General features: G+C 54.1%; 1 protein-coding gene across 1 annotated transcript; it reads left to right on the top strand.

Moving 5' to 3' along the window:
- The first annotated feature begins 20377 nt into the window (after window positions 1-20377).
- Window positions 20378-22192, top strand: KCNA10 (potassium voltage-gated channel subfamily A member 10). The gene has a single exon (XM_041489624.1). The coding sequence runs from the start codon at window positions 20460-20462 to the stop codon at window positions 22008-22010; it is 1551 nt and encodes a 516-aa protein (XP_041345558.1). The 5' UTR covers window positions 20378-20459; the 3' UTR covers window positions 22011-22192.
- The last annotated feature ends 2792 nt before the right edge of the window (window positions 22193-24984 follow it).

The following is a 24984-nucleotide window of genomic DNA, read 5'->3' as shown; positions in this document are numbered from 1 at the left end:
GAATGGGAAATGGGAATGGGAAATGGGAATGGGGAATGGGGAATGGGGAATGGGGAATGGGGAATGGGAATGGGAATGGGGAATGGGGCTTGGGGAATGGGGAATGGGGAATGGGAATGGGGAATGGGGAATGGGGAATGGGAATGGGAAATGGGGAACGGGGAATGGGAATGGGGAATGGGGAATGGGAATGGGGAACGGGGAATGGGGAATGGGGAATGGGAAATGGGAAGGGAGGATGGGGAATGGGGAATGGGGAATGGGGAATGGGGAATGGAGAATGGGGAATGGGGAACAGGGAACGGGGAATGGGAAATGGGAAGGGAGGATGCTGCAGCCCTGGATCTCTGGGTCAAACGGCGAGTTCAGCCTCACCTTTTCCAGCCTTTTCCTTCTTCTTTTCTATCCAATTAATAGATTTTCACACAGATTTTTACCCGACCAGCAGGAAAAAACTGCTCATTTGCATTATCAGGGAATCTGGAGCCTTCCACAGCCCTGGATTACTTGGGCACCCGAGGAATGAGGCCATAATCTGGTGAGCAGCTCCACCTGCCTGAGGCTGGGAAAGGACCTTCAGCAAAGGGAAACCAGTTTGGGAACATCCCTTGAGCTTCTGGTCTTACTGGGCCAGCCAGGAACGTGCTGGTCTCGGTGTGGAGCAGGTGAGTGAGGCCAGGCCGAGCTTAGAGGGAGGAGGGCTCGGGTTTAGGTGGTTAGGCAGGAATGAAAGCCGGGATGTGAGTGTGGGATCCGCGCGTCGCAGGCAGCGGTGCCGGGGATGTTGTGACAGTTCTCTGGCAGCTCCTGTCTCATCGTCCTCCCCTGCGGGATGCCGGCAGGGGGAAGGAGGATTGTTAATGGAAGGGATGAGGAGAGGTGGGCTCCCGTGGGTGGGTTTGTTTTACACCAGCGAATTTCGCTGTCTCGTTTCAGGGCACACGCCGTGGAGTTGGGGGTGGCTCTGCCTGCGGAGATGGAGGGAGCAGAGGAGGGGTGGGGGGCTGGGAGGGAAGGTGGGGGCAGCAGGGAGAAACCAGCCCCTCAGGAGCCAGCTGCAGTTAGGTAAAATGTTTCAATTTTTCTTTTTCCAAATGCTTATTTTAAAATATTTTACCCCAGGAAATATGTGGGGTGGAAAGGCCGCTGAGGTGATGAATCTCTCAGTGCCCAAGAGCTCCTGAGGATTCATCCATGTTAAAAGTGTCACCTCTCCAGCCCAAGGGACAATGCAAAGGGGCTGAGTGAGTGGGGTTTCCCATTTTTCCCCCAAAGAGGGCAAATTTTACAGAGAACCCTTGTCCCCCCTTCACTGCCAGGAGCGGCTGTTTGGAAGGGCAGGTTTTAAACCTCACACGGGGGTGGAAAAGGAGGGAAGGGCCGAAGGAGGGCGGAGGGGCTCCCTCTGTCAGGACTTTTCCCGTCACTTGTGCCCATCGGAGCGCGCCCAGGCGGGGCTGACGGAGCGGGATGTGACAGCTCGTCACGAGGATGAGCCCGGCTCGGGGACTTCTCTCGGCTTCTGCATCACAAGAGCGGCCCTTGGGGAAAGAAAACAGCATTTTGGGAGAAGGCTGGAAAGCCTGGTGTCCACTGAGACCCTTCCTGAGCTGGATCTGTGCCCTTTGCAGGAGGAGCCCCAGCGAGCCCCTCTGAGCTCTGGAACAGCAGAAGAGTGAGGGTTTGGAGCAATTTGAGGGGGGAACGGGACCTTTCCAGTTCCTGCAGCACCCAAACATTGGTGTCTGTCACCAAGAGCCCCCCCTGCTCCAGAGGAGTGGGGTGGAGAAAACCCCAGTACAATTCTGGCTTTCCAACCCAGAGTGAATGACTTTTAGAGGAACAGATTTAGATTTGAGGTTCAGCATATGAAAGATCTGTGAATCAGTGCCTTGCAGCAGCACCTGAGAGCTGGTGCCAAAGCCCTGGGACATTTTGATCCTAGATCCCTACATGTGGTGATTTTTGGCAGCAGAAGGGTCTCTCCCTGTGTTTCCACCCTTGCCTTCCTCCCCAGAGCAGGAGCAGCAGCAGCACCCTGCTGCATGGCTGGGGCCTGGCAGGTTTCCAGCCCTACTTTCACTTTAATCCTTTAATTTTTTTAACTCCAAGAAAGAAATTACCCCAGCAGCCTGTGCCAGCCCCTCTGCCACAGGCAGCTCTCCTCTTTGGGATTAATTTTGGGGTTAGGAAAATCTGCTGAGATGCAGGGAACAGCTTGAATACCAGTTCCTGTGCAGTTATATGATATTTATCCACATATCAACATGCATGTGAGTGTCATATTGAGATTCACATTGACAGGTAGGTGTTTCCATTCTCTTTTGTGTCTGCCCACAAGAGGGACGTTTCTGTCACATTATTTATCTCTTCCCTAGGGAGAGATGGCACATCTGAAGCAGCTCCCTCCTCACTTTTCCCATCAGCCCAATAACTTCTAATTTATCTGAGGCAAAAATTTTCCCCTAAAAGCTGAATTCCCTACGTCCTCAGGTTCAATCTTTGTTGCAATATCTCTCTGCTCTCTCCCAGCAGCCAGAGCCCAGCCCTGCTGCAGCTGATGTCCCCACAGCCCCTCTGCACCCACAGCTGGAGGGGTTTTGTCACAGGGAGCAGCCTGGAGCCCCCCAGAGCCCGGCTGTGCTTTGGACAGGGGGATTTGAACAGCAAAGAGGCAATGGAGCCTTTCAACCCCTAAATGTGGTGCAGCCCTAAATAAAACACAGGCACCACTGTCCTCTTCTGGCTGGAGCTGTTATTTCACAGCCGAGATCTCCAGGAGTCTTTTTTGGGGTGAATTTTCTGTTCTGTCCCTGCAGAGGGTGGGGAGGGGAGGCCCCACTCCCTCAGCAGCACTGCCCTGGGCTTGGGGCTGGTGCAGGTCTGGGGAGCACGGGGTGTACCTTGGGCTGTGCCCAGTGCTGAGGAGATTCAATCATTATTGTGGTGTGTGGAAGAGGTTTTACAGCAACTCCTGTGAGCCAGAGGGAAGTTTGAGAAGAGGATCCATGTTCACCCCTGAAAGAATTTTCTACCAAGGTCGTTGACATAGAAACCAAGAAAGAAAGAAGGATAAATAAGATAAACCTGCAACTGCCTATTCCAAAGAGCACTTTGTTTGTCTCTTGTGACCAGTGAGTAAACTTATGGGTTTTGTAAGGATGTATAAAAAAGCATGCATGCTAGAATAAAAACAGCTTTGAAGCCTTCTGAAAATGGAGTGTGTTGCTTTGTATTGTCTCCATCTCAACTACAACAGCGGTTCTCTGTGCAAACCCTCCTGGATGGAGCTGCTGTGCTTCCCTCCCCCAGACAGCGGCACTGTTGGATTTAATTCCCTGTACTAACTGTTTTGTGATTTTTTTTTTTTTTTTTTTGATTTACGGTCCGCTAAATCTTCTCCAGGAGGGGCACAAATTCCCCTGCGAGGTGAATTTAAGATTACTGACAGTAACTTTAATTTTCTTGGTCATTTTTTTCAGAGTCACCCGTGGCCAGCAAGAGCCACTAAGCACAGAGCAGACAGAAGCTGCTGCTTTGGAGGCACCAGCAAACACTTTGGGAAGTTACCAGGCTGCAGCTGCTGCAGGGACCTGATTTGGAGACTCAGCTGGAGAACCCTGGACAGACAGAGCTGCTCCCTCAGGCTGTGTTTGACAGCTCAGCCCTCTTGTGCCTCAGTTTCTCCACCTATAATCCCACTTTGGACAGGGTTTTGTGGTGATGAAGTGATGTCATGCTTGGCCTTGTGACTCCCCAGAGCAGGAATATCTACTCAGGGTGGATGTTGGCTCAGGGAATTTTCTCCTCCCATGATGCTGATTCCAGCGAGGGCCCCAGAGCCTCCTCCTCACCTTCCTCCTGCCTGACCCCAGCACGTGCAGGGAGAAGAAAGAACGCACCAGAAATCCCAATTTCCCATTTTCCTCCTCGCTCCTCCATCTTTCCCTGACTTTCAGGAGCACCAAAGGATTTAATTACCAACTTGCTCCAGCGTTTTATTTTCCATCTGTGACTTTTTGAGCATTATCTGAAAAGAAACCATTTCCCTCTCCTTTGCTCCAGCCCAGAGCAGCTGTGGCTGCCCCTGGATCCCTGGAAGTGTCCAAGGCCAGGCTGAACAGGGCTTGGAGCAGCTGGGACTGTGGGAGGTGTCCCTGCCCATGGCAGGGGGCTGGAGATGCACTTTAAGGTCCCTCCCAACCAAAATTATTCTGTGATTCCGCATCCTTTGGCTGATAAAAAATGGACTAACAGCACCTCCCCCTCCCCCCTAAGGAGGAGACTGTTGTGGGGATTAAATTAGGGCTGGAGCTGGACGCTGCGGTGTCATCCCCGTGCTGGGGTGAGAGGCGGCTCTCCCCAGGGAGGGAGCAGCGGTAGGAGCCGACACGAGAAGCGCTGGGAGTTTCCTATTACCGATACAGAATAGCCCGATTTTGGTGACCAGGAGCTGCTGTGACGCGGGCTGGGGTTATCCAAACCTGCCCAGAAGGTGACAGGCATGGAAAAGGAGCCTGCCCGGAGCTGGGGTTATCCAAACCCGCCCAGAAGGTGACAGGCATGGAAAAGGAGCCTGCCCGGAGCTGGGGTTATCCAAACCCGCCCAGAAGGTGACAGGCATGGAAAAGGAGCCTGCCCGGAGCTGGAGCCGCAGCGAGTCGGACGCTGAGTCCCCGGAGCTGGAACTGGGGCGGGGTCGGAGCGGGGTCCGGGCATCGGTGACGGTGTTTGCAGCCAGTCTGATGGGGGGGTGGCGTTCAGATTGCCCAACCCCACCCAGGCACGAGGGATAGCATAGCCCGGCCCGTGAAATCAGAGCGGGCAGAGAAAGTGATAATGGCAGATTAGAGCAGGGGGAGTGCCGGGCAAAGGAGCCTCGGGGCGCAGAGACCATCGTCCTCCGCTTAAAGAGCTGGGCCAGGGGCTGGGGTGCTGCTCCTGGTGATGCTTTTCACCTCCTCGGTGCTTTGGGGCCGTGGCTGTGCCCAGAGTCCGAAATCCCCGCTCCAAGCGGGTGGGCGCAGTTCCCGGTGTGAGCATTCCGCGCTCTCCGCGCTCCTGCGGCTGCCGGGAGCCGGTCCCGGGGCTCAGGGCGGGTGCGATCCGAGCGATTTAACCGAACACACGCTCGCACAGCCTTTGGCTCCCTCGGCACGCTGCGTGTGGGCTCCCGGCCGGGCTCTGGAGCATCTGCCGGGAAGGAGCGCAGCGTCAGGCGGACCCCGGAGCCCTGCCCGAGCCCGGAGGGAAACGGGGCTCGGGAAGGCGAGAGGGGAATTGCTGTCCCAGCTGGCAGCCCCAGCCCGGCGGCAGCCCCAGCAGCCGCTGCGTTATCGGGCTGGAAATGCCCGGACCGGGCCCATCCGTGCCCTGCCGGGAGCGCAGCGCTGCGGCGGCGGAGTCGCGCAGGGAGGGGGACACCCCCAAACCTCCTTTTACGAGTTAATCTCAGCTTTCCCTTCTCCTGGTCTGCACTTTGGGGCTGTTGGGAACCCGATATCCCCATACACGGAGGCGCCCCAGCTTTCCCGGTCCCGCTCCGCCTGCCCGGAGCCGCTGGAGCGTGCCCGGCGCGGAGCTCTGGGGCTTGGCCGCCCTCGCCACGGGCAGCTCTGGCAGGTGGCAGGCAGGGCACGGCACATCCTGCAGAAAGGCACGGTGAGAAGCTTTTGTTTTGCTGCCTGGAGCTTCTCTTTCAGGTTTCCAGGGCATCAAGGGGTCTCTGGGAGCGGGAAAAGCTCTGCTGGGATGGGAGAAGTATCCAGCCTTCCCCAGAGAGGGCTCAGGGTGGTGCCCAGTCCTGCTCTGGCATCACCCTGGGCCAGGCTGGACTCGGCTTTGAAGCTTTTGGTGATGGATAAACACGTTAAAAATCCTGCCAAGTGCAAAAACAAGGAGAAGAAAGAACCAGGTGGGACAGAAAGCAGAGAGCAGGGGGTGATGGGGATGTCAGGGTGCAGTGAGGAGGGAGAAACCCAATCCAGCCGAATGGGTGCATAATTTATTCCCCCATTAGCTATTCATAAGCCAGCCCTTTGTATCAAGTCTCCTGACGTCCTTGTAACAACTTCAGGCCTTTCTGTGGAGCATCACCCTCCGGGGCTGTTCCTGTGCCACCTTGCCATGCGAACATGATTCTTGATGTGTCCTGGGCCTTCCTTACCACCATTCAGCAGAACCAGTAATTAATGAGATTCCCATGGCTGCAGTGTAACAGGAACCTCTGGGAAATACCCAGGGCGCTGCCACCTCCGAGGGAGCTGGGCTTGCACAGCCCTGCCTGGTGCTTGAAGGACGAGCTTGGACTCTGGGGCTTCCTCCTGAGCTGGGTTAAAGCTGAGTGGCCAAGCCATGGACCTTTCCTGCAGCACCTGCTGTCCATGATTTCTGTGGGATTGGATGTGATACTGAACACCAAGGTGTGGGTGAGCTCAGCGGGGCAAGGAGAGGTGGGAGAGGCCCATCCATGCTGGTCTGTAAGCTCATGGCCACGCTGCAGCCTCAGCCTGTACCTTCCTCCTGTCCTCTTCCCCCAGGAGAAGATGGGTTTAACATGTCCCATGTATTCCTGGGGTAAAGCTGACCAGGACACCACACCACAGGCTTGGAAGGAGCCATCAGAGCAGCCAAAATCTCCTACAGCATCAAGAGGTGCTCAGGGAATGAGCTGGTCTTGGCTAATGGGGAGACCCTTCTGCATCCTTGGGGTTTTTGTCACCCCTTCCCCAGCTCTGCCTGGGGCTCTGAGCTGATGTGGGGCCCCTTTTCCTGTTCCCCATAGATTGGAGTGCTCTGAGCTCAATGCAGGACCCCTTTTCCTGTTCCCCAGAGTGTGGGGGGCTCAGGGCTGATGTGGGACCCCTTTTCCTGTTCCCCAGAGTGTGGGGGGCTCAGTGTCTCCTGGAAATCCCCTGAAAAGCTCCCAGGGCTTCTTTGAGACACAGACAGATCTCAAATCAACCAGCCCAAAGTTTTGGCCTCGTGGCCCTAAAACATTGCACAGGGAAGAGGTTGAGGCCAGATCCCAAAGCCATGCAGCCCCCACTGAGGCCTTGGTGTGCCCTGGTGGGACCCAGGCCTGGACCACAGCCCACACCTGGGCAGGTGAGAGTTCCTGGACACTTGGGTGTCATTTGGTCTTAAAATGTAAATGTTGATCTTGAAACAGGCGTTGCTGCCAGGGGGAAAGGCCTCAATGCCAAGGGACTCCCTCCCCCATGGGAGTCCTGCCTGTGGGATAAACAATGGGATAAATCTGTTCCAGGTGCTGAAGGGTCACTGGGGCACCCAGCCCAGGAGCTGGGCTCTGGGAGGTGCCACCCCTCCCTTGGGGGGCTGCTGGAGGCTTTGGGGTGCTCTGGGGCCGAGTTCCCCCCTGTGAGTCACGCTGCACCCCAGCCCTGCTTGCAGCACCGCCTTTCTCCCCGTGTTTCCTTTAAATCCAAGGGCAGCGAGGCAAGGTAGGGTTTCACTGGGGTGTAGGATTTCCGAATCTGAGTCTTTCCTGAGACAAACTCTAATCCTTACCTGCCTGTCAGAGACGTGCAGGGACCTGCCATGTCCAGAACCCCCGGGATCCTCCTCTTGCCCGAGGAAGGGCTGTGAGCTGGGCTGCCTGACCAGGGCTGCAGGTGAGTGACTGGCTTTTATTGTGTTTTCTGTGCTTGTAGACACCATTGATGATATAATGGAAATTCAGCCGAGCCCAACACCCAGCTGGGAAAGTTCCCACCTATATTAAGTCACTTCTTTTACTTTATTGTCAGTAGGATGTCGAAGGATCACCTGGTTGAAAAGGTTTCCATTTTATCTCCAGCTAAATTGGTGCTGGGTTCATGGTTTTAGACCACCTTGTGCTGATACAGGAGTTTTGGCTGCTCTTGGGTCTGTGCCCGACCCCAGACAGAGACACTCTGTGCTTTGAGCATTTGCAGCCTCTCTTTCCCTTCCAAGACTTAAATAAAGTGGTTACTTTTGGCTGTGATCTTTTTAATGGGTTTGAATGTTTTGCAAGGCTTCCATTAGAAAATCCTCAGCTGCTGCAATCTGCTTTATGGGAATGTGTGCAAGGAACAGCGAGGACATCGAACATTCAGAGGAAATATTGGTTGCCTTCAGCCTGCTCCAATTAAACTGTGAGGACCTGGAGTGAAATAATTCATCAGGATTTCTGACAGCCTGAAATCCGTGGCTGCCAGGGAGTCACTTAAATTCCAAAGCAGTGTTGGGAGCATCCGTTGCATGGGGATGAATTAAACTGGGAGGGGATGGGGTGCAGGAAAGGTGATGTCAGGTTCAGGCTGCAATAATAATAATAATAATAATAGGAGTCACTTAAATTCCAAAGCAGTGTTGGGAGCATCCGTTGCATGGGGATGAATTAAACTGGGAGGGGATGGGGTGCAGGAAAGGTGATGTCAGGTTCAGGCTGCAATAATAATAATAATAATAATAGTTAATGAGATGTCTCTTTTTAGAGTTTGGGAATAAGAGGGACATTTTAGGTGATCCCAAGGAGGTACTGTGGGAATCCCCAGTGCACAGTGCTCACTCCAGTGACAGAACTGAGTGTGGGGAGGGAATATTGGGTCAAAACTGCTGCTGCTTCCATGGATTTGGCACAGTTTATACTTAATGGTGAGGAATAGCATGATTTTCTAGGGGTCTGGTTTAGGATGTTCTCCCTGGTCCTGCGGGTCAGGGCAGGAGCCAGTCCTGGTGCTGGCTCAGTTCTCACTGCTTGCTCTACCAACATTTCCATCCTCCAAATAACTGCAAAAGTCCATGGAAAACCAGTCTGGGGTCAGGGATGGGTGGCAGAGCTCAGAGGGATCAGAGGCTTTGCTTAGGTAGTGTTGGGTTGAGGTCCAGCCAAGCATCACCCTGGGATTACTTGGTGAGAACTCATTTGTGTCTGATGTGTGATGAGTTTCACAGTCTCAGCAGGAGGCAGTCTCTAGAGACTGCAGAAATTCAACCCAAACAAAGCCTCAACCAAATAAAGCCACATTTTTAATAGGGGAAAAAATTGTTTTGCTGATTCTCAGAGAGAGAGGATTCTGCAATCTGCTTTATGGGAATGTGTGCAAGGAACAGCGAGGACATCGAACATTCAGAGGAAATATTGGTTGCCTTCAGCCTGCTCCAATTAAACTGTGAGGACCTGGAGTGAAATAATTCATCAGGATTTCTGACAGCCTGAAATCCGTGGCTGCCAGGGAGTCACTTAAATTCCAAAGCAGTGTTGGGAGCATCCGTTGCATGGGGATGAATTAAACTGGGAGGGGATGGGGTGCAGGAAAGGTGATGTCAGGTTCAGGCTGCAATAATAATAATAATAATAATAGTTAATGAGATGTCTCTTTTTAGAGTTTGGGAATAAGAGGGACATTTTAGGTGATCCCAAGGAGGTACTGTGGGAATCCCCAGTGCACAGTGCTCACTCCAGTGACAGAACTGAGTGTGGGGAGGGAATATTGGGTCAAAACTGCTGCTGCTTCCATGGATTTGGCACAGTTTATACTTAATGGTGAGGAATAGCATGATTTTCTAGGGGTCTGGTTTAGGATGTTCTCCCTGGTCCTGCGGGTCAGGGCAGGAGCCAGTCCTGGTGCTGGCTCAGTTCTCACTGCTTGCTCTACCAACATTTCCATCCTCCAAATAACTGCAAAAGTCCATGGAAAACCAGTCTGGGGTCAGGGATGGGTGGCAGAGCTCAGAGGGATCAGAGGCTTTGCTTAGGTAGTGTTGGGTTGAGGTCCAGCCAAGCATCACCCTGGGATTACTCGGTGAGAATTCATTTGTGTCTGATGTGTGATGAGTTTCACAGCCTCAGCAGGAGGCAGTCTCTAGAGACTGCAGAAATTCAACCCAAACAAAGCCTCAACCAAATAAAGCCACATTTTTAATAGGGGAAAAAATTGTTTTGCTGATTCTCAGAGAGAGAGGATTGGGGTTCCTGGGCTGGACCATTCAACCCCAAAATGGCTTAAAGCTGCAGCTTCAATAGGCTCTGTGTCTGTGCCCTGTGACCGATCTCCCATCGCTTCCCAAGGTGGAATCCAGCTCCTGGGATGCTCTGGGGAAGCTGTGGCTTTGGCTGTGCAGTGGGGACCAGGCCAGCCCATCCCGGGCAGCTGTGGATCCCCCAGTGCCTCTGTTGGTAAAGGTCATGGGAAGGAGACTGGGAAATTGCTCCGAGGCAAAATCAGCTCTATCTTCCTGAGAGGAGCCTGGGGCTGTGGGGAAAGAGGGATCCATGGGGAGGCTTTTTGCTTTTTTTTTTTTTTTGAGATGTTTTTTCCACAGTTGGGGGGGATTTTCCAGACCTGATTTTCCAGGATTCCTTTTATTTCCTTGGGTTTTCTCTGGAGCAGCACCTTTGGGAGACCCCAACTTTGCACACCCCACTGCCTCTTCAAGGGCTCAGTGCAGGCTGATCTCAATATTTTCCTATCCCAGTTCAGCAGCACAGCATGGAAACCTGCCCCAATTACACAGGCTGGAATAAAGCTTGAGGGAAAACTCGGCATCCCAAGATGCTGGCAGGAGGATTCAGGATGCAGATGACTTTTGGAGGTCAGTCAGGAAATGCCCTGGCTCGTGCTCCCCCATTCCTGTGCGCCCCATCCCTTTCCAGGGTGATGTTTTTGCCTGTGCTTGGGAAGTTTTGGATCAGGGAAGGAAGGCAGAGCTCACTGACGGGGCTGGGGGAACACATGGAAAGGGAAATTGTGGTTTTATTAAATCCTGCTGGAAAAGCAGGCAGAGGTTCGGAACAGCAGCTGGGCTGCCTCACGTGGGGTGGTGGGTGATGCTCACAGTCCTGATGGACCATTGGAATAACAGAGGGGTTGTGGCCACATCCAGAGCTCTGCCCAGCACCTGCTGAGAGCTGCTCCGGGCTCAGAGCAAGGCACAGCCAGGACCCAGAGCTGTTCATTGAGGTGTGACAGCTCCACAGGGTCTCATGGATGAACAGTTCCCCCTGGCCACAGAAAAACAGGATGGGAAAAGCCCTGGGAAGGCAGCTCCAGCTCCCGGAGCTTCAGCAGTTTGGGAGCTCAGTGCTGGCAATCACAGCTTCGGGAACAGAGGATTTTCCTGTGTCCCAGGGAAAAGCCAGGCCGGGGTGAGGAAGTGCCTGGACAAAGGGCTGGAGAGGCCCGGGGTGCCTCCACCCGCCTGGTGCTGGGGGTGTGTCCGTGCTGGCCCTGGGAGCACTGCAGGCTCCTGCTTTTCCAGCTTTTCTCTCCGTGGGTGAAAAAAGCAAGGTTCCTGTGAGCCCTGTCCTGGCTCCCTGTGCAGAGCATCCCAGTGAGCAGCCCTGCTCGGAGGGGACAGAAGGGGTCACACCTGGGCATCACCTCCCCTTCCTCTGCTCCACGCTGCTCCTTCCTCACCCTCCCTGGGAAAGCAAAGGCCTCAGTCACTTTCATAGACATGAAAGAGGTGCCCGGAGCCCTGGCTGCCGCTGCTGCTGCTGCCGGGCAGGACCAGCGAGGGAGCAAAAACCCATTTCAGGCACAAGGAGAATGAGGGCAAGGAGTCCCACCGGGCTCACGTGGGTACCGGCATCGCCTTTCCGCAGGAGAGGCTGGAGCATCCCAGCGCTGCCCGCCAGAGGCGGAGGGGCAGCTCCGCCGGGCAGCCCCGGCCGGCGCAGCCCAGGGAGGGCGATGGGAGCACGGGCACCCCGCACGCCGGACGAGGATGAGGACGATGCCAAAACCGGGTTTGTTGCTCCCCTCTTGGGCTCAGCCGCTGTCGTGGCCGGGGGGAGTTTGGGGGCAGAGGAGAGGAGAGTTTGGTGGGTGGGTTTGGGGCAGTAGGGTGCTGGTTTTCTCTTTTTTTTCGTGGGTATTTTTTGGATGGGGGTGACCAGGGGAAGTTTAGTTTGTCCTTGGAGAAGCAGGGAGGGTGAAGTGTTCCTGAGCACGGGGTGAGTGCTGCGAGGAACCCCCGATTTACCAGGAGTCAGAGGCTCTCACTGGCACCATCTCAATCACTTTAAGTCCTAATTACTTCTTGCGGGTCCGAATTCCCGTGTCCTCTCCTGGGGTACCGTGGGGGTTGCTGCCTGGGCTGGGGGCTGCCCTGACCTCTGCAGTGGCTCTGGCTCAGCACATGAAGCCACAAGCCTGGAGTGACACCGGGACCCCAAAGCTGCCACCGGCTGCTTTCAGTGCTGCTGTTGCAGAAACAGGGATCAATGCAGGATCTGTCTGACCCCATTAGCGGCTTCCTATTGCTTTCCATTTATACCTTCTCGCCATTTTTGGCTCCGGCCGCCGACCTCCTCCAGGGTTTGCTGCCAGTGCAGATTTCGAGGGGGGACAAAGTCCTTTGCTCACCCCTGGGAGCAGACCGAGGTTACAGCACCGAGCTCTGGATGCTGCCGTGGCGGTGGGGGAGCAGGTGGAGGGGGCGGCTCTGCCTCTATCCCAGCACTTTGGGACACACTGGAAAAGTTTGCCATCGATTTGGGATCGGATTCTTTATCGCGTTACAGGGCAGTAAGCAGGAGGGGGGCGGCTGCCTGCCCCGGCCCCAGGCCGGCGCCCGGGCGGAGCCGGGATGCTCCAGGGGGAAGAGGTCACTCCGCGCACCTCCTTTTTCACACCTCTGCTGCTTCGGGCTGATCAAAGCGCTTTCCAAGCGCTTTGCGTCCATCCATCAGCCGCTTCCCGGAGTGTGTCCAACATTTCACAGCAGCGACGGCTCCGTGAGTCCCAGGGGGACAGAACCCCAGCCCCAAAGAGCCCACTCAGCATCCCCAAAGAGCCACCGCAGCACCTCACAGCCAAAAATCCATTTCAATCTTTTCCTGAATCAGGCTAAAGCCCGGCTCGGAGTGCAGGGAAGATGAGCAGGGCTCAACTGTAGCCAAGCCTGGCCCCGTCCCAGGCTGTCCCTCTCCCTGTCCCTGTCCCTGTGCCTTGGCTGAGCAGCCGGCACCACCGCAGGGCTGATTTCATCCCATCTGGCTTTTCCTGCTACCTGCGCTGGGCCGGGGCAGCTCTCACGGCACACCCGGAGTGGGACCCCGCCGGCTCCCTCCGAGCAGGAATCGCCCTCGCTGGTTATTAAATTACATCCTGACCCGGTTAATCCATAGCTGATTAATTTTGGACTCCATGGCTGGGTATAAGAAAGGGTTCATCTGTCTCATGGTGTGTACTTTATGTACTGAGCTCTCTGATAATCAGATTTTTTTAATATTAAACAAAAATATGGGTGGAGAAATCAGAAGGAGGTATGAAAAATGGGGAAGGCTGCAGGGGTCTGGCTGGACACATCTCTGCCTGCCATGAGGTCAGCAATGATGGACACTCCATCCCAGCCCTGGGAATCCAGCTGGGGATCTTCCTCTTGTCCTGGAGAGCTCCTGCCTAGCTTTATGGACATCCACAGTCCAGGGGAAACTGAGGCACAGAGATGGAAGCAGCCCTCAGGGGCTGGTGGCTGCTTGCTCAGGCTCATAATTTATTTCCTGGCACAATTTCACAGAATCTCAGAATGGTTTGGGTTGGAAAGGATCTTAAAGCCCATCCAGTGCCAGCCCTGCCATGGCAGGGACACCTTCACTGTCCCAGGCTGCTCCAAGCCCTGTCCAGCCTGGCCTGGGACACTGCCAAGGATGGGGCAGCCACAGCTGCTCTGAGCACCCTGTGCCAGGGCCTCCCCACCCTCACAGGGAAGAATTTGTCCCAAATACCTCATCTGAACCTGCTCTCTTTCAGTTTAAAGACAATTTGTGTGTTTAAATGTTGAAGTGCATCCTGCCCCCCCACTTGCCACAGACAAACTTTAACTTCTGCTTTTAGAAGCAAAGAGGTTTCAGGTCTGGCTGCTCCTAAGCCCTGGGCTCTTCTGGGGCTGGAGAAACCCTGGGATTGCTCTGAGCCACACCATTATTTCAGTGGTTTTTGGCCCCTTTTCCATTTCTGCACTGTTCTCACAGTCAGGACTCGAAAGCAGAGGCAGCTTTTGCCAGACCCCATCACCCCCTGGAAGATCTGAATTACTCTTTCCTGTATTTTCATCATTCATAAAATACCAGCATCTCCTCTCCTGCTTATTTCCTCACAGATGCACACATTTCCTTGGAATTTAAAGAGCTCCATTTGCAAACACCTCTCCTGAGGAGGAGGATGAGCCACAAGTTTTCACAGCAAACCCAGCAGCTCCTTATTTTCCTTCCAGAGATGATTCCTGCCCTGCTCCATCAGTGCCAGATGCCCAGGGCACCTCACTAAGCCTCCAAGGACACTCCCTGCTGGAATCAGAGCTCGAATATTAATTATCCCAGCCCTAATCGAGGGCGTTGAAGGGTCTGGGGTGTGCTTTCACACCCTGCACCCCCCAAAACCCAGCCCTCCTGATGCTGGGGGACTGTTGCTAATTGAGGGGCCCTTCAATTAGCTGGAATGAGAAATAAGAAAAATTCCCTTGGTGGAGACGCCGCGGAGCCACCTGAGCTCCATCCCAGAGCCGCTGGGCTGGAATTACCGAACCCCAGGTAATTAGTGCTGCAAAGAGAGGACAATTAGCAGAGGCTCATTAGTGCCCTGAGCTGCTCCGTGGCCCGAAGCCGGTGCGGGGCGCTCGGCAGGGCCCGGCTCACACGGAGCTCACAGCAGCCCCTGCGGGCACCGCTCTGCTGGGAGCTCAGGGAAAGCAAGGAAAGTGTCACCGCCTGGTTCCCCGGCAGGACGGGACCTGCAGGACCCCTCCAGCCTCCCCCACCCCGCTCCGGCTCATCCCAGGTCAGATCAAAGGGAGAGGGGTGGGATGAGCTGCTCAGTCGCCTGCGCTATTTCCCACAGGGAAAGTTAAGCTCCCTGTCCAAACAATAATTCAGGGACCTGCTGCCAAAAATTCCTCCTCTGCCAGCTAATCCCGCTCTGGTTTTGGACAGGCTCGGGGGTGTTTTGTCTCCCCTCTGGTGTCAGAGCAGTGATCCCATCCAGGACTTGCTGGATTCTGCTCCATCCCAGATGCTGGACATCCTCAGGGGCCAAATTTGTCTGTGGGACAAATCCCAGCAGAGCCGGCGATTCCAGGAGCAGGGGATTAGTGGGAAAGAAGTGCCGGAGGAGTGCCTGGGGCAGCCTGGCTGGAGCGGGGATTGAAATCCTTCGAGCCAGGAGGGTGTTTAGAGTCACCTTGGCGGAATACAAAGGCAGAACTGTCCCGGGGGTGTCCGGGGTGCAGCCGAGCTCCCCGGAGAGGAGGGAGTTGTGTAACTGTCCCGTTTCTGGCAGGCAGTGATGTTATTCCGGGCTTCTTCCCCCGTGCCCGTCTCCCCTGGACCACAGCACTGCTTTCACTCCAGGGATATCCCCGTTATCAGTGGGGTTTTGCTGAAGCTCCCCAGCCCCAGCACAACCCAGATCTCCTGCTCCTCTGGATGCTTTTCATGCTCTGCATGTCCCTCAGCCACAGCTGCTCTTTGCCCAGGTGCAGGAAGTGACCCTGGCTAGTTCCAAGTAGATTTTGGGGAAAAAAAACACCAAAAAAAGGTCAGGTTTTGCCTACAGCCCCCATCACCCTGTGGTCAAAGCCCTTCCAAAGCTGGGTTTGGAGGTGAGATGGACACAAGCTGAATGGAGGTGCCAGGAATATAAATTGAATTATTTTTTGTTAATAGATGCCCTCGCTGGGATGAGGGTAAGTTTCAGGACTTGTAGTCTACAAGGATAGAGATGTGGTGTATAAAATGATAAAGCCTCCCTGAAGGACCTGATCAAAGGTTTGGATAATCTCCTGTCCCCTTTCCACCACAGAAGGCTGGAGATGTCTGTAAAATGCTCCAGCCGGCTCCAAGCCGGGCTCTCCCCCGGGACAGGGAGCTTTAATGTGCTCATTAACGTCATGAGAGGAGAAATAGCTCAGAGGACAGAAAAGGATGCTGGAGCGGGGGAAATCGAGGTGAGCGGGTCCCTCAAGAGCAAAGGAACGTCACCGAGGAGGAACTCAGGAATTCAGGCTGAAGCCTGCGGGTAGAAATGTGCCACCCCCTCCTCTGCCTTCCCCCACCGCCTGGGAGGGCGAGGAGGGGACGGAGGAGGAAGAGGAGGGTGGGAAGATAACCTGGGTGAAGGTAGAGGCGGGATCCAGCCCCGGGTGAGGCCAACAGGGACGAAATCACTCTGGAGCACTCAAGGCGAGATGGCCGTGAGCAGTAGCAGGCTTCGGAATGGAATAAAAGAAAAAATAGGGAAAGAAAGCAAAAATTCGGGTTATTTTAAAGACTCATGCCAACCTGCCTGGTCCTGTCCACCCGGGGTGCTTATTTATTTATTAATTAATCCCTGGAGGTGACAAGCCCGGTGGCGCTGGGGTCGGAGCCAGCATCCAGCTGCACCCGGGCGTGAGGAAGGGCCACGTCCCTCCTCTCCCTCGTCCCCCCACCGATGCCCTTTGCTGGGCTGTGCCAGCCGTACCCGCTGCTGCAACTGGTCCCAGTCACCCCGGGGCGGGGACGGAGATGTCCCACGTGGTGGTGGTGGTGGCACTGCGGCCGTCCCCGCCTGGAAAGGCGCCCGCTGTCCCCACGACCACAGGCGAGAGGTAGGTGGGCAGCGGGGGATGCTCCAACCCTTGGGCTTTCCCCTCCCCTCCTCTTTTTGAGGCCATTCTTTTATAGTAATACCAAAAAGAGCCCTTTGCGCGCTGTAAATCCCTCTCGGTGGCAGCGCCGTGCGGGTCCCTGTCCCCCCTCTCGTCTCCCTCCGGGGACCAGCTCAGACCTCGCCACGTCACGGACAAGACTTGTCCGCGCTGGACCATCCGGAGCATTACTGGGGATTAAAGGTGGCATCCGCCAGAAGGGCACGTCCTCCCCCGTCTCGCCGCCGCCGGGTGGGGGCAGAGGTGGGTGGCGGGTCCCCCTCCCCGGGGACAGGGTGTCCCCAGCGCGCCACCAGCGCCTTGCCCATGGAGCCCCGGCTGGTTTCGGGGCTCCCAGGGGGATGGTGGGTGCCGGATCCCACGGCCGCGCCTGCCAAAGCCCGGCTTAGGCGCGGGGCTGCCAATCCCTCGGTGGAGCAAAGAGAGAGGAGCCTTTCCAATGACATTGTCTGCGTTAGCCCAAAGGCGCCTTTCCAGGGTATGGCTGGGCTTTTTTCTCACCTCCGCTTTCCCTACACATCCCTGTCTGTGTTCAATAACTCTCTTCCCAGATGCAGAGAGCCTTGGCGCTTCCGTGCCCTGTCCAGGTAAGTCCTCGCAGGCGCTGGCGTGGGCGGGCAGCGAGAGAATCTCCTCCTTTCTCATCCCACCCAGGGGTGATGATGGGGAGGGGAGGGGACAGGAGCGGGGAGAAGAGGCTCAAGATCTCCAATAATCTGGAAAAACCTTGGGAATGGACATTGTTCATGCAGGGTGGTCAGAGGAGGGGGAGGAGGAGGGGATTGCAGGCGGGAAGGTCTCACTGGGTGCAGAGAGCCTGGTGGAGACCACAGCCCCGACTCACTGGGATGTGATGGGTAAAACACCAACTCTCCCTCCAAATGACCTTTCTCTTTCACCGTCGCTCTCCCTCGCGTGGTTTTTTTGTTATTATTATGATTTTCCACAGGCAGGGATTTCCGCTGAAGGATATTAGTTAATCAGATTCTGAGAAGCAGATGTTGGGTGATTTAGGAGGAAAAAATGAGGCAACTTTCTGGTTCAAGCCTCGGCTGGAGCCCGCAGCATGGAACAAAGCTTAGGAAGGATGTTTTGTGGCTTTGGGATGCACTGTTAATTTTGGTCTTAATTAAAAACAAGACAGATAAGGTGGTCTGGGGTCAGGTGGGGCACCTCCCTCCAGTGATGGGACAGACACACATCAGCATGCTCTGGGGATTTACGGTAAGGAAAGGAACTTCAGATCCTGCATCCCATGGGAAACTGTTCCAAGGCCTGGAAATGGAGCTAAAGCACTCTGGGAATTTCATGGTCAGCTTTAGCTGCTCAGCTTTATTCCACTGCCAAGAGAAGTTCCTGTACCTGTGGACCCCTCTGGGTCTTCCCCCTGTCTGGAGATGTAGTGGGCTAGGTCAGCTCACCTGCCACTGAACACTGAACTCTGATTCAAACTTCATTTTATTTTGATTTATAAATCAGCTTGGGATTTATATTAAGAAAAACCAAGTAGGAAAGAAGGGAATGATGTGTGCTGCTTTTCTTCTTTCCTTTAACACTTATTTTTCCCTTAAAAGTGCTTTATCTGGGCCAGGTTTGTTGCAGTATCCATTTGTAGGCCTCCTGATGCTCCTGAAACCAGGGTTATCCTCAGCTCTGGGTTGCTGCTCTGATGCCACAAATCATCCTGCCAGCACCAGCTTCTCACAAAGCCACCAAATAGCCCAGCCTGGGATGAATGCAGCCCCACAGAGAGCAGCTGCACCTTGGGCATATCCAAGCTGGGCATGGCTGGGGCTGGAGGACTCAGGTTTGGAGTCCTTGAGGCTCCCCAGCTTTGCCTGAGGTCACTTTGAGGACACAACCACACTGCTGCTGCTGCTGCCTCAGGCATCAGTTCTGTCCCTTGCCCCTGCCACTCCCTCTACACGTCCCCAAGAGGGAAATTCAGCATAAAGCCAGCCTGAAGCAGCTCCACAGGGCTGGATTTCCAAGAACAGCCAATCTTCAGCATAAAGCCAGCCTGAAGCAGCTCCACAGGGCTGGATTTCCAAGAACAGCCAATCTTCAGCATAAAGCCAGCCTGAAGCATCTCCATAGGGCTGGATTTCCAAGAACAGCCAATCTTTGTGAGTTTAGTTCAAGTAAAGAGACCTGGTCTGTAAATAGCTTATGATAAGTCGTAGGATTTTTCCCCAAATCCAGAATCTCTTCTACTGAGGAGAGAGAGAGGTTGACCCATGGATGCTGGGTCCTGTATGAGCTTCTGCTGCCAGGGCTCTAAAGCTGAGAGGAGGAGAGGCAGGATTTGTAGCAAGTCAGGCTCTTCATGCCCATTCCTGCAACAGATTGGGGATTTTGGCTTGTCCTACCCCAGCTGTGTGTCAGCAAGGATGGATCCTCAGCTTCCAGGGAGGCAAAACCTTCAGCACCCCAAATCAGCTCGGGAAGCAGCTCAGGCCCCATGGAGGGATGGGTCCCTGGCCAGCCCTGGAAGCAAACCCAGCACTGGGGACCATCCTCATCACAGGACCAGCCCCAGCTCCACTGCTGCTGCTCCTGGCCTAAATTGTGTTGCTATTCCTGGCAGTTGAGGGCATTTGGGTTTTTTGTCTCCCTCTTGCTGGAGCTGGCTGGGTAAGAAAGCCAGAGTGCCCTCGGTGAGCAGCGGTCACGCAGAGCAGCTCCACGTGTCCTCCTGTGGTGTCTCATGTCTCGAAATGCATTTGGAGGGGAAATAAATCAGGGTGCTGAATTTACTCGGAAAGTTCATTCTGGGGAAAATCTCCACAGAACCACTCCCTGTTAAGACCTAATTTCTCCCTGTGCTTCTCTCTGAGGCAGGACAGGTAATTTCTCATCTCCATAACTTGGTCTGGTCCCTGGGCTCCTCTGTGACTTTGCTGAGTTCAGAATAATGTCAGTGTGGGGAGATGTGTGCCCAGGAATATTTGGGGACGTGGTGACTGTTCCTGAGCTCCTCTCAGGGCTGGGCTGGGAAAGAATCCACCCCATGGCCTGAAAGGTTCTCTTCAAGGAATCCAAAGGCATAGTCCTGAGCTTAGTCCGGATGAGCTTCCTGGGGCTGGGAATATCAGGTCTGGTGTGGAGGAGGGCTAGGAGGATGTCACCCCATCCTCTGCCTGCCCTGAGGCCAGGGGTCCTGTTCCCACCCCTTTTCCCAGACCAAAGAGGTCTCCAAGGCTGGTGGACATTTCTCCTCCTGGCCTGCTTCTTCCTGGGCTGCATTCCCCAAATTCCAGTGTGGTTCCTGCTTTGGGAATTGTTCCCAAACAGTGGTTGACCCATCTGCAGTGTGCCCAGGACCTCCTGGGGTTTGACCCAATGCCTCTCCCACCTGGATCAAGGGCTGCTCTTAGCTTGGGACAGCCGTGTTTGAAACCTCCAAATCTTGCTCTGAACTTTGGATCTGCACCTGGAAGTGAATGAAACGAGCCCTTGCTCTGGGATCACTGGGGAGAGGCTGGGTGGGACACCTGGATTCACCCCCCATCCTCTGCTGCTTCCTGACCTTTCATCCTTGGGTTCTGTAGGTGGTTTGGGAAGGGTTAACAATGGCAAAGCCATGCCAAAAGGGCGTGCAGGATCCAAAGATGAGTGACTTGCTGGAAGTCATTTTGCTACTCAACGGCACTAATGCTTCCATTAAAAAACAGAACAGGATGGTGTGGCCTCATTTGTTTCACCCTGCACATGCACAGTTCAGCTCTGTGTCCCTGTCCCTTGCAGATCCTCCTAGCGTGGGAAAGGCGCGGGCAGCCGGCATCGGCCGCGGGGATTTCTGCTGCTGAGCTGATTAGCGTATGATGGACGTGGCCAGTTGGAAGGAGATGGAGGTGGCACTAGTCAGTTTTGACAACGCTGATCAGATCGTGGAGGATCCCTGCTACTCCAACGACCTCAGCCCCGCGGGGCAGTCGCGGAAGGGCCACCCCAGCTGCGCCAACCTCCTGTCCAACCTGCGGATCCTCATCAACAGCGAGAACGCCAACAATGAGACCATCTTCTCCAGGTTCTCCGCCGAGTTCAGCGACCACCTGGTGGGGGAGAGGGTGGGCATGGATGAGGGGGACCAACGAGTCATCATCAACATCGCTGGGCTGAGGTTTGAGACACGGCTCAAGACCCTCGACCAGTTCCCCGAGACCTTGCTTGGGGACCCAGAAAAGAGGATGCGTTACTTCGACTCCATGAGGAATGAATATTTCTTTGACAGGAACAGGCCCAGTTTTGATGGGATCCTGTACTATTACCAGTCTGGGGGGAAAATACGGCGCCCAGCCAACGTCCCCATCGATGTCTTTGCTGATGAAATCACCTTCTATGAGCTGGGTGATGAAGCCATGGACCAGTTCCGGGAGGATGAAGGGTTCATCAAGGATCCTGAGACCCTCTTACCAACCAATGACTTTCACAGGCAGTTCTGGCTGCTCTTTGAGTACCCTGAAAGTTCCAGTGCAGCCAGAGGCGTAGCTTTGGTCTCCGTCCTGGTCATTGTCATCTCCATCATCATCTTCTGCATGGAGACCCTGCCAGAGTTCCGGGAGGAGAGGGAGTTCAGGTCCACCCAGGAGCTTTCTAAGAATGTGACAGACACCTTGCTGTCCCACAGCACCTTCACGGACCCTTTCTTCGTCATAGAGACCGCCTGCATAGTCTGGTTCTCCTTTGAGCTCTTTGTCCGGTTCATCGTGTGCCCCAGCAAGACCGAGTTCTTCAGGAACATCATGAACATCATCGACATTGTGTCCATCATCCCCTACTTCGTGACGCTCACCACCGAGCTGATCCAGCAGAGCGAACTCAACGGGCAGCAGAACATGTCCTTGGCCATTCTGCGGATCATCCGCCTCGTCAGGGTCTTCCGCATCTTCAAGCTCTCCCGGCACTCCAAGGGGCTGCAGATCCTGGGGCAGACCCTCAAGGCCAGCATGAGGGAGCTGGGCTTGCTCATCTTCTTCCTCTTCATCGGCGTCATCCTCTTCTCCAGCGCCGTTTACTTCGCGGAAGTCGATGAGCCGCAGTCCCATTTCTCCAGCATTCCCGACGGTTTCTGGTGGGCCGTGGTCACCATGACCACCGTGGGCTACGGGGACATGTGTCCCACCACGCTGGGCGGGAAGATCGTGGGGACTCTGTGCGCCATCGCGGGGGTGCTGACCATCGCCCTCCCTGTGCCCGTCATCGTCTCCAATTTCAACTATTTCTACCACCGGGAGACGGAGAACGAGGAGAAGCAGATGCTGCCAGGGGAGGTGGAGCGGCTGCTGGCCAGCGTGGCCACGGGCAACGGCAGCATGGAGTCACTCAATAAGACCAATGGGGGTTACCCTCGAGACAAGGCCAAAAAATGATGGCTGAGGCCCTGAGGGACTGGGCACAGTCAGGTGGGATTGGCTGGAAAACATATCCAACATCTGCATGCTCTGATTTTTTTTTTAAATAACGTGCTGCTGCTTTTTTTTTTTTTTCTAGACATTTTTCAATCTCTGATTTCCTGTGGCTGTTCAAATAAATACCATCTTTCTTATCTCTCTGCCCTGCCCATCAGTCTGGTGTTTTTTATTTGATGCTCATCTGCTTGACATTTGTCTTCTCTCTTCTTCCACACTCCCTGGCGTCAGAGTGGAATTCCCCCACATACAGAGATTTCCCCATTTACTGGAGAGGAAAAAGGGCAAAATGACATGAAATGCTTGGCTTTCCAGGGATGAAGGTGGGTCCAGCTCCCTGCTTTGCTTATGAAAACAGATTTAAATGGTTTAAATAGTTCCTTCCCACCCACTACTTCAGATGTGGGGTTCTGACAAATTCCCAGACCCGCTACAGCTCTGACTGAAAAAATAAGCTGGCAAAAAGAAATGAGAAGGGGTATTTTTAGCTGGATGAGTTCCCTGGTCTGCCTGACTCATTAATTCTGACGGCACAGCAGGGTGGGCAGTCACGGATGGACCCCAGGCAGCAGGGGGGGATTTGGGGTTGCTGACCAGACACGGTGGCACAGCCACCCCAAAGGTCCAGGGCACTGCAGCTCAAAGCCCACCGGGGTTTCTGCTGGAAAACTGAGCTCTGAGAGAGGGAATGGGATTTCTCCTGCAACAAATGCTCATTTTCTGGTCTACAAACAACCCTGGGGATGAGCCACTGTGACCTTGTAGCTTTTATTGTCACTTCTGGTGCTGCAAAGGGGGCACAGAGCAATGAGAGCCAACATTTCCTGACAGCTCTGCTCCCTGATGTAACAAGGCACTTCTGCTTTCCTCAAAATGCAAATTTCCAGTGGCACATTGGACGGGAGCAGCCAGCAACAGCTCATTTTGCCATTCTCTCCAATGCCAGCAGGTTTTTGACAAAAAACATTTTGTTCCCACTTCACTGTTTCACTCGACTTTTTTTTTTTAATGTTTCTGCCTCCATTAAAATCCCAGCTTTTTGTGCATCCACGCTGATGTCCCACACCTGCTGCACAGATGTCTCATCTCCTGACAGATCCCCGTGATTATCACGCAGTGTGCCAGCATCCCTGGTTTGCAATTTCATTCAGAAAGCAGTGGTGGAACAGGGATTGGATTTATTGCTCCTGCTCTTGGGTTTGGGCTCGCTGGGATTTTCTCTGCAGCAGAAATCCCACAGCCCTGGTGGGAGGGGGTGGTTATTTTGGGTTTAGGGGATTCAGTGCCCTGTCTTTCTGCAATGAGGCGTTTTGCACCCCTGGAGATGGATCTGAGACTTGACCGGTACAATCCCTTTTCCCTCTGGGACAAATCCCCCCTACCACCTGCTCTCTCTGTTGTTCTTTTCCCATCCCTGCATCATCCCTTTCCCCTCCCTTGCAGCCCTCACACCATCACCTCAGACAGGAGGAACTGTCAGAGCTATTTAATCTCCTTCCCACTGTGTCCAGGTTCTGTGGGGATGCTTGGAGAACGCACAGCTGGGCACAGCTGGAGGAGGCACAGCTGGGAACAGCTGGGAACAGCACTCAATGGATGTCCTCTCTTTTCACCCCTCAGTTCCATCCAGCAGCTCTTTCACATCACTATTTTTATTTCATAGCAGGTTCTTTCTCCTTTTCTTCTAGAAAACTTGATTTTTTCCCAAACTTTTGTATTTTTATTGCTCCCCTCCCCAAATTCTCTCCCAGCCTCTCTAATTGGAAACACTTTTGGTGGTTTTTCCTTGGGAAATCACCATGAAAAACTCTGATAAGAAGGTTTGGGCTGGGAAATAGTCGGCCTGATCAGCCATGAGCACATTTCCACTCCTCCTGCAAACATGGACTGTAATGGTGCTGGGATGGATGGATGGATGGATGGATGGATGGACAGACAACCTTATTCTTACAAACTTGTAAACTATCCTCAAATAAAAGAATAAATGCTTCAAAATCTGGTATGTAGAAAATATTGTTTATTTGGGCCCAAGTTTTTTGTTCCTGGCTTTGTGCTGCTCCATGACAACACAATTCCAGCTGGGAATTGCGTGTGGGAGGGTTGAGACATGGGGCAATACAGAATCCCAGAATGGTTTGGGTTGGAAGGGACCTTAGAGCTCACCTCATTCCACAAAGCAGGGACACCTTCACCTGTCCTGGACTGCTTCAAGCCCTGTCCAGCCTTGGACACTTCCAGGGAAGGGGCAGGCACAGCTGTTCTGGAAAACAAATAATTGCAGCTCTCCATCTCTGTGAGATGAGGACAAACTCTTGCAGATTGGCTCACACCATTGTGGGAGGCCAGATCCAAGGGGAATTTCTGATGGATGCCATGGGAAAGGGATCAGAGGCATTAAACCTCTCCAGACACACCAACCTATTTCCAATTTTCCCAAAAGAGGAGGAAAACAGGCTACGAGTTCCCAGTGTCAACACTGATGAAAACCTGCAAGAAACCCCCTTTTCCTGCACAATCTGCAGCTTTGCCCCTTCCCAGCCACAGGCCCAAAGCACAAAGCTGAATGAAATCCATACAAAGCCCTCAGTAACTGTCCTGTTCCAGAGTCAAGCCCTAATGAGCCAGTCTGTCGTGCCCTTCTGCACACAGGATGAATTCCCTCTTCAATTTTTTTACTGCCTCAAGAAAAGCTAAAAGAAGACAAGAACAACCTTTGCTCTATCAGAAAGGTGTCCTGGCCATGTTTTATCCTTGGAGCAAGACAAAACCTATGGCCAGGTGTGAAATATTTGCAGGTAGGAGTGACTCCCTCCTTTGGGCTGAAATTCCTAAGAATCCCAGACTGGTTTGGGTTGGAAGGGACGTTAAAGCTCCCCCAACCCCACCCCTACCATGGGCAGGGACATCTTCCACTGTCCCAGGTTGCTCCAAGCCC

This window comes from Pyrgilauda ruficollis, unplaced genomic scaffold, assembly GCF_017590135.1.
Source record: "Pyrgilauda ruficollis isolate IOZ18807 unplaced genomic scaffold, ASM1759013v1 scaffold95, whole genome shotgun sequence".
Lineage (NCBI taxonomy): Eukaryota > Metazoa > Chordata > Aves > Passeriformes > Passeridae > Pyrgilauda > Pyrgilauda ruficollis.
The sequence above is the reverse complement of the archived record's forward strand: the minus strand, read 5'-3'. Positions and strand labels throughout refer to the sequence as shown.

Bases quoted from the DNA above. Each gene is read 5' to 3' on its own strand.
- KCNA10 (XM_041489624.1), top strand. From the start codon at position 20,460: ATGATGGACGTGGCCAGTTGGAAGGAGATGGAGGTGGCACTAGTCAGT.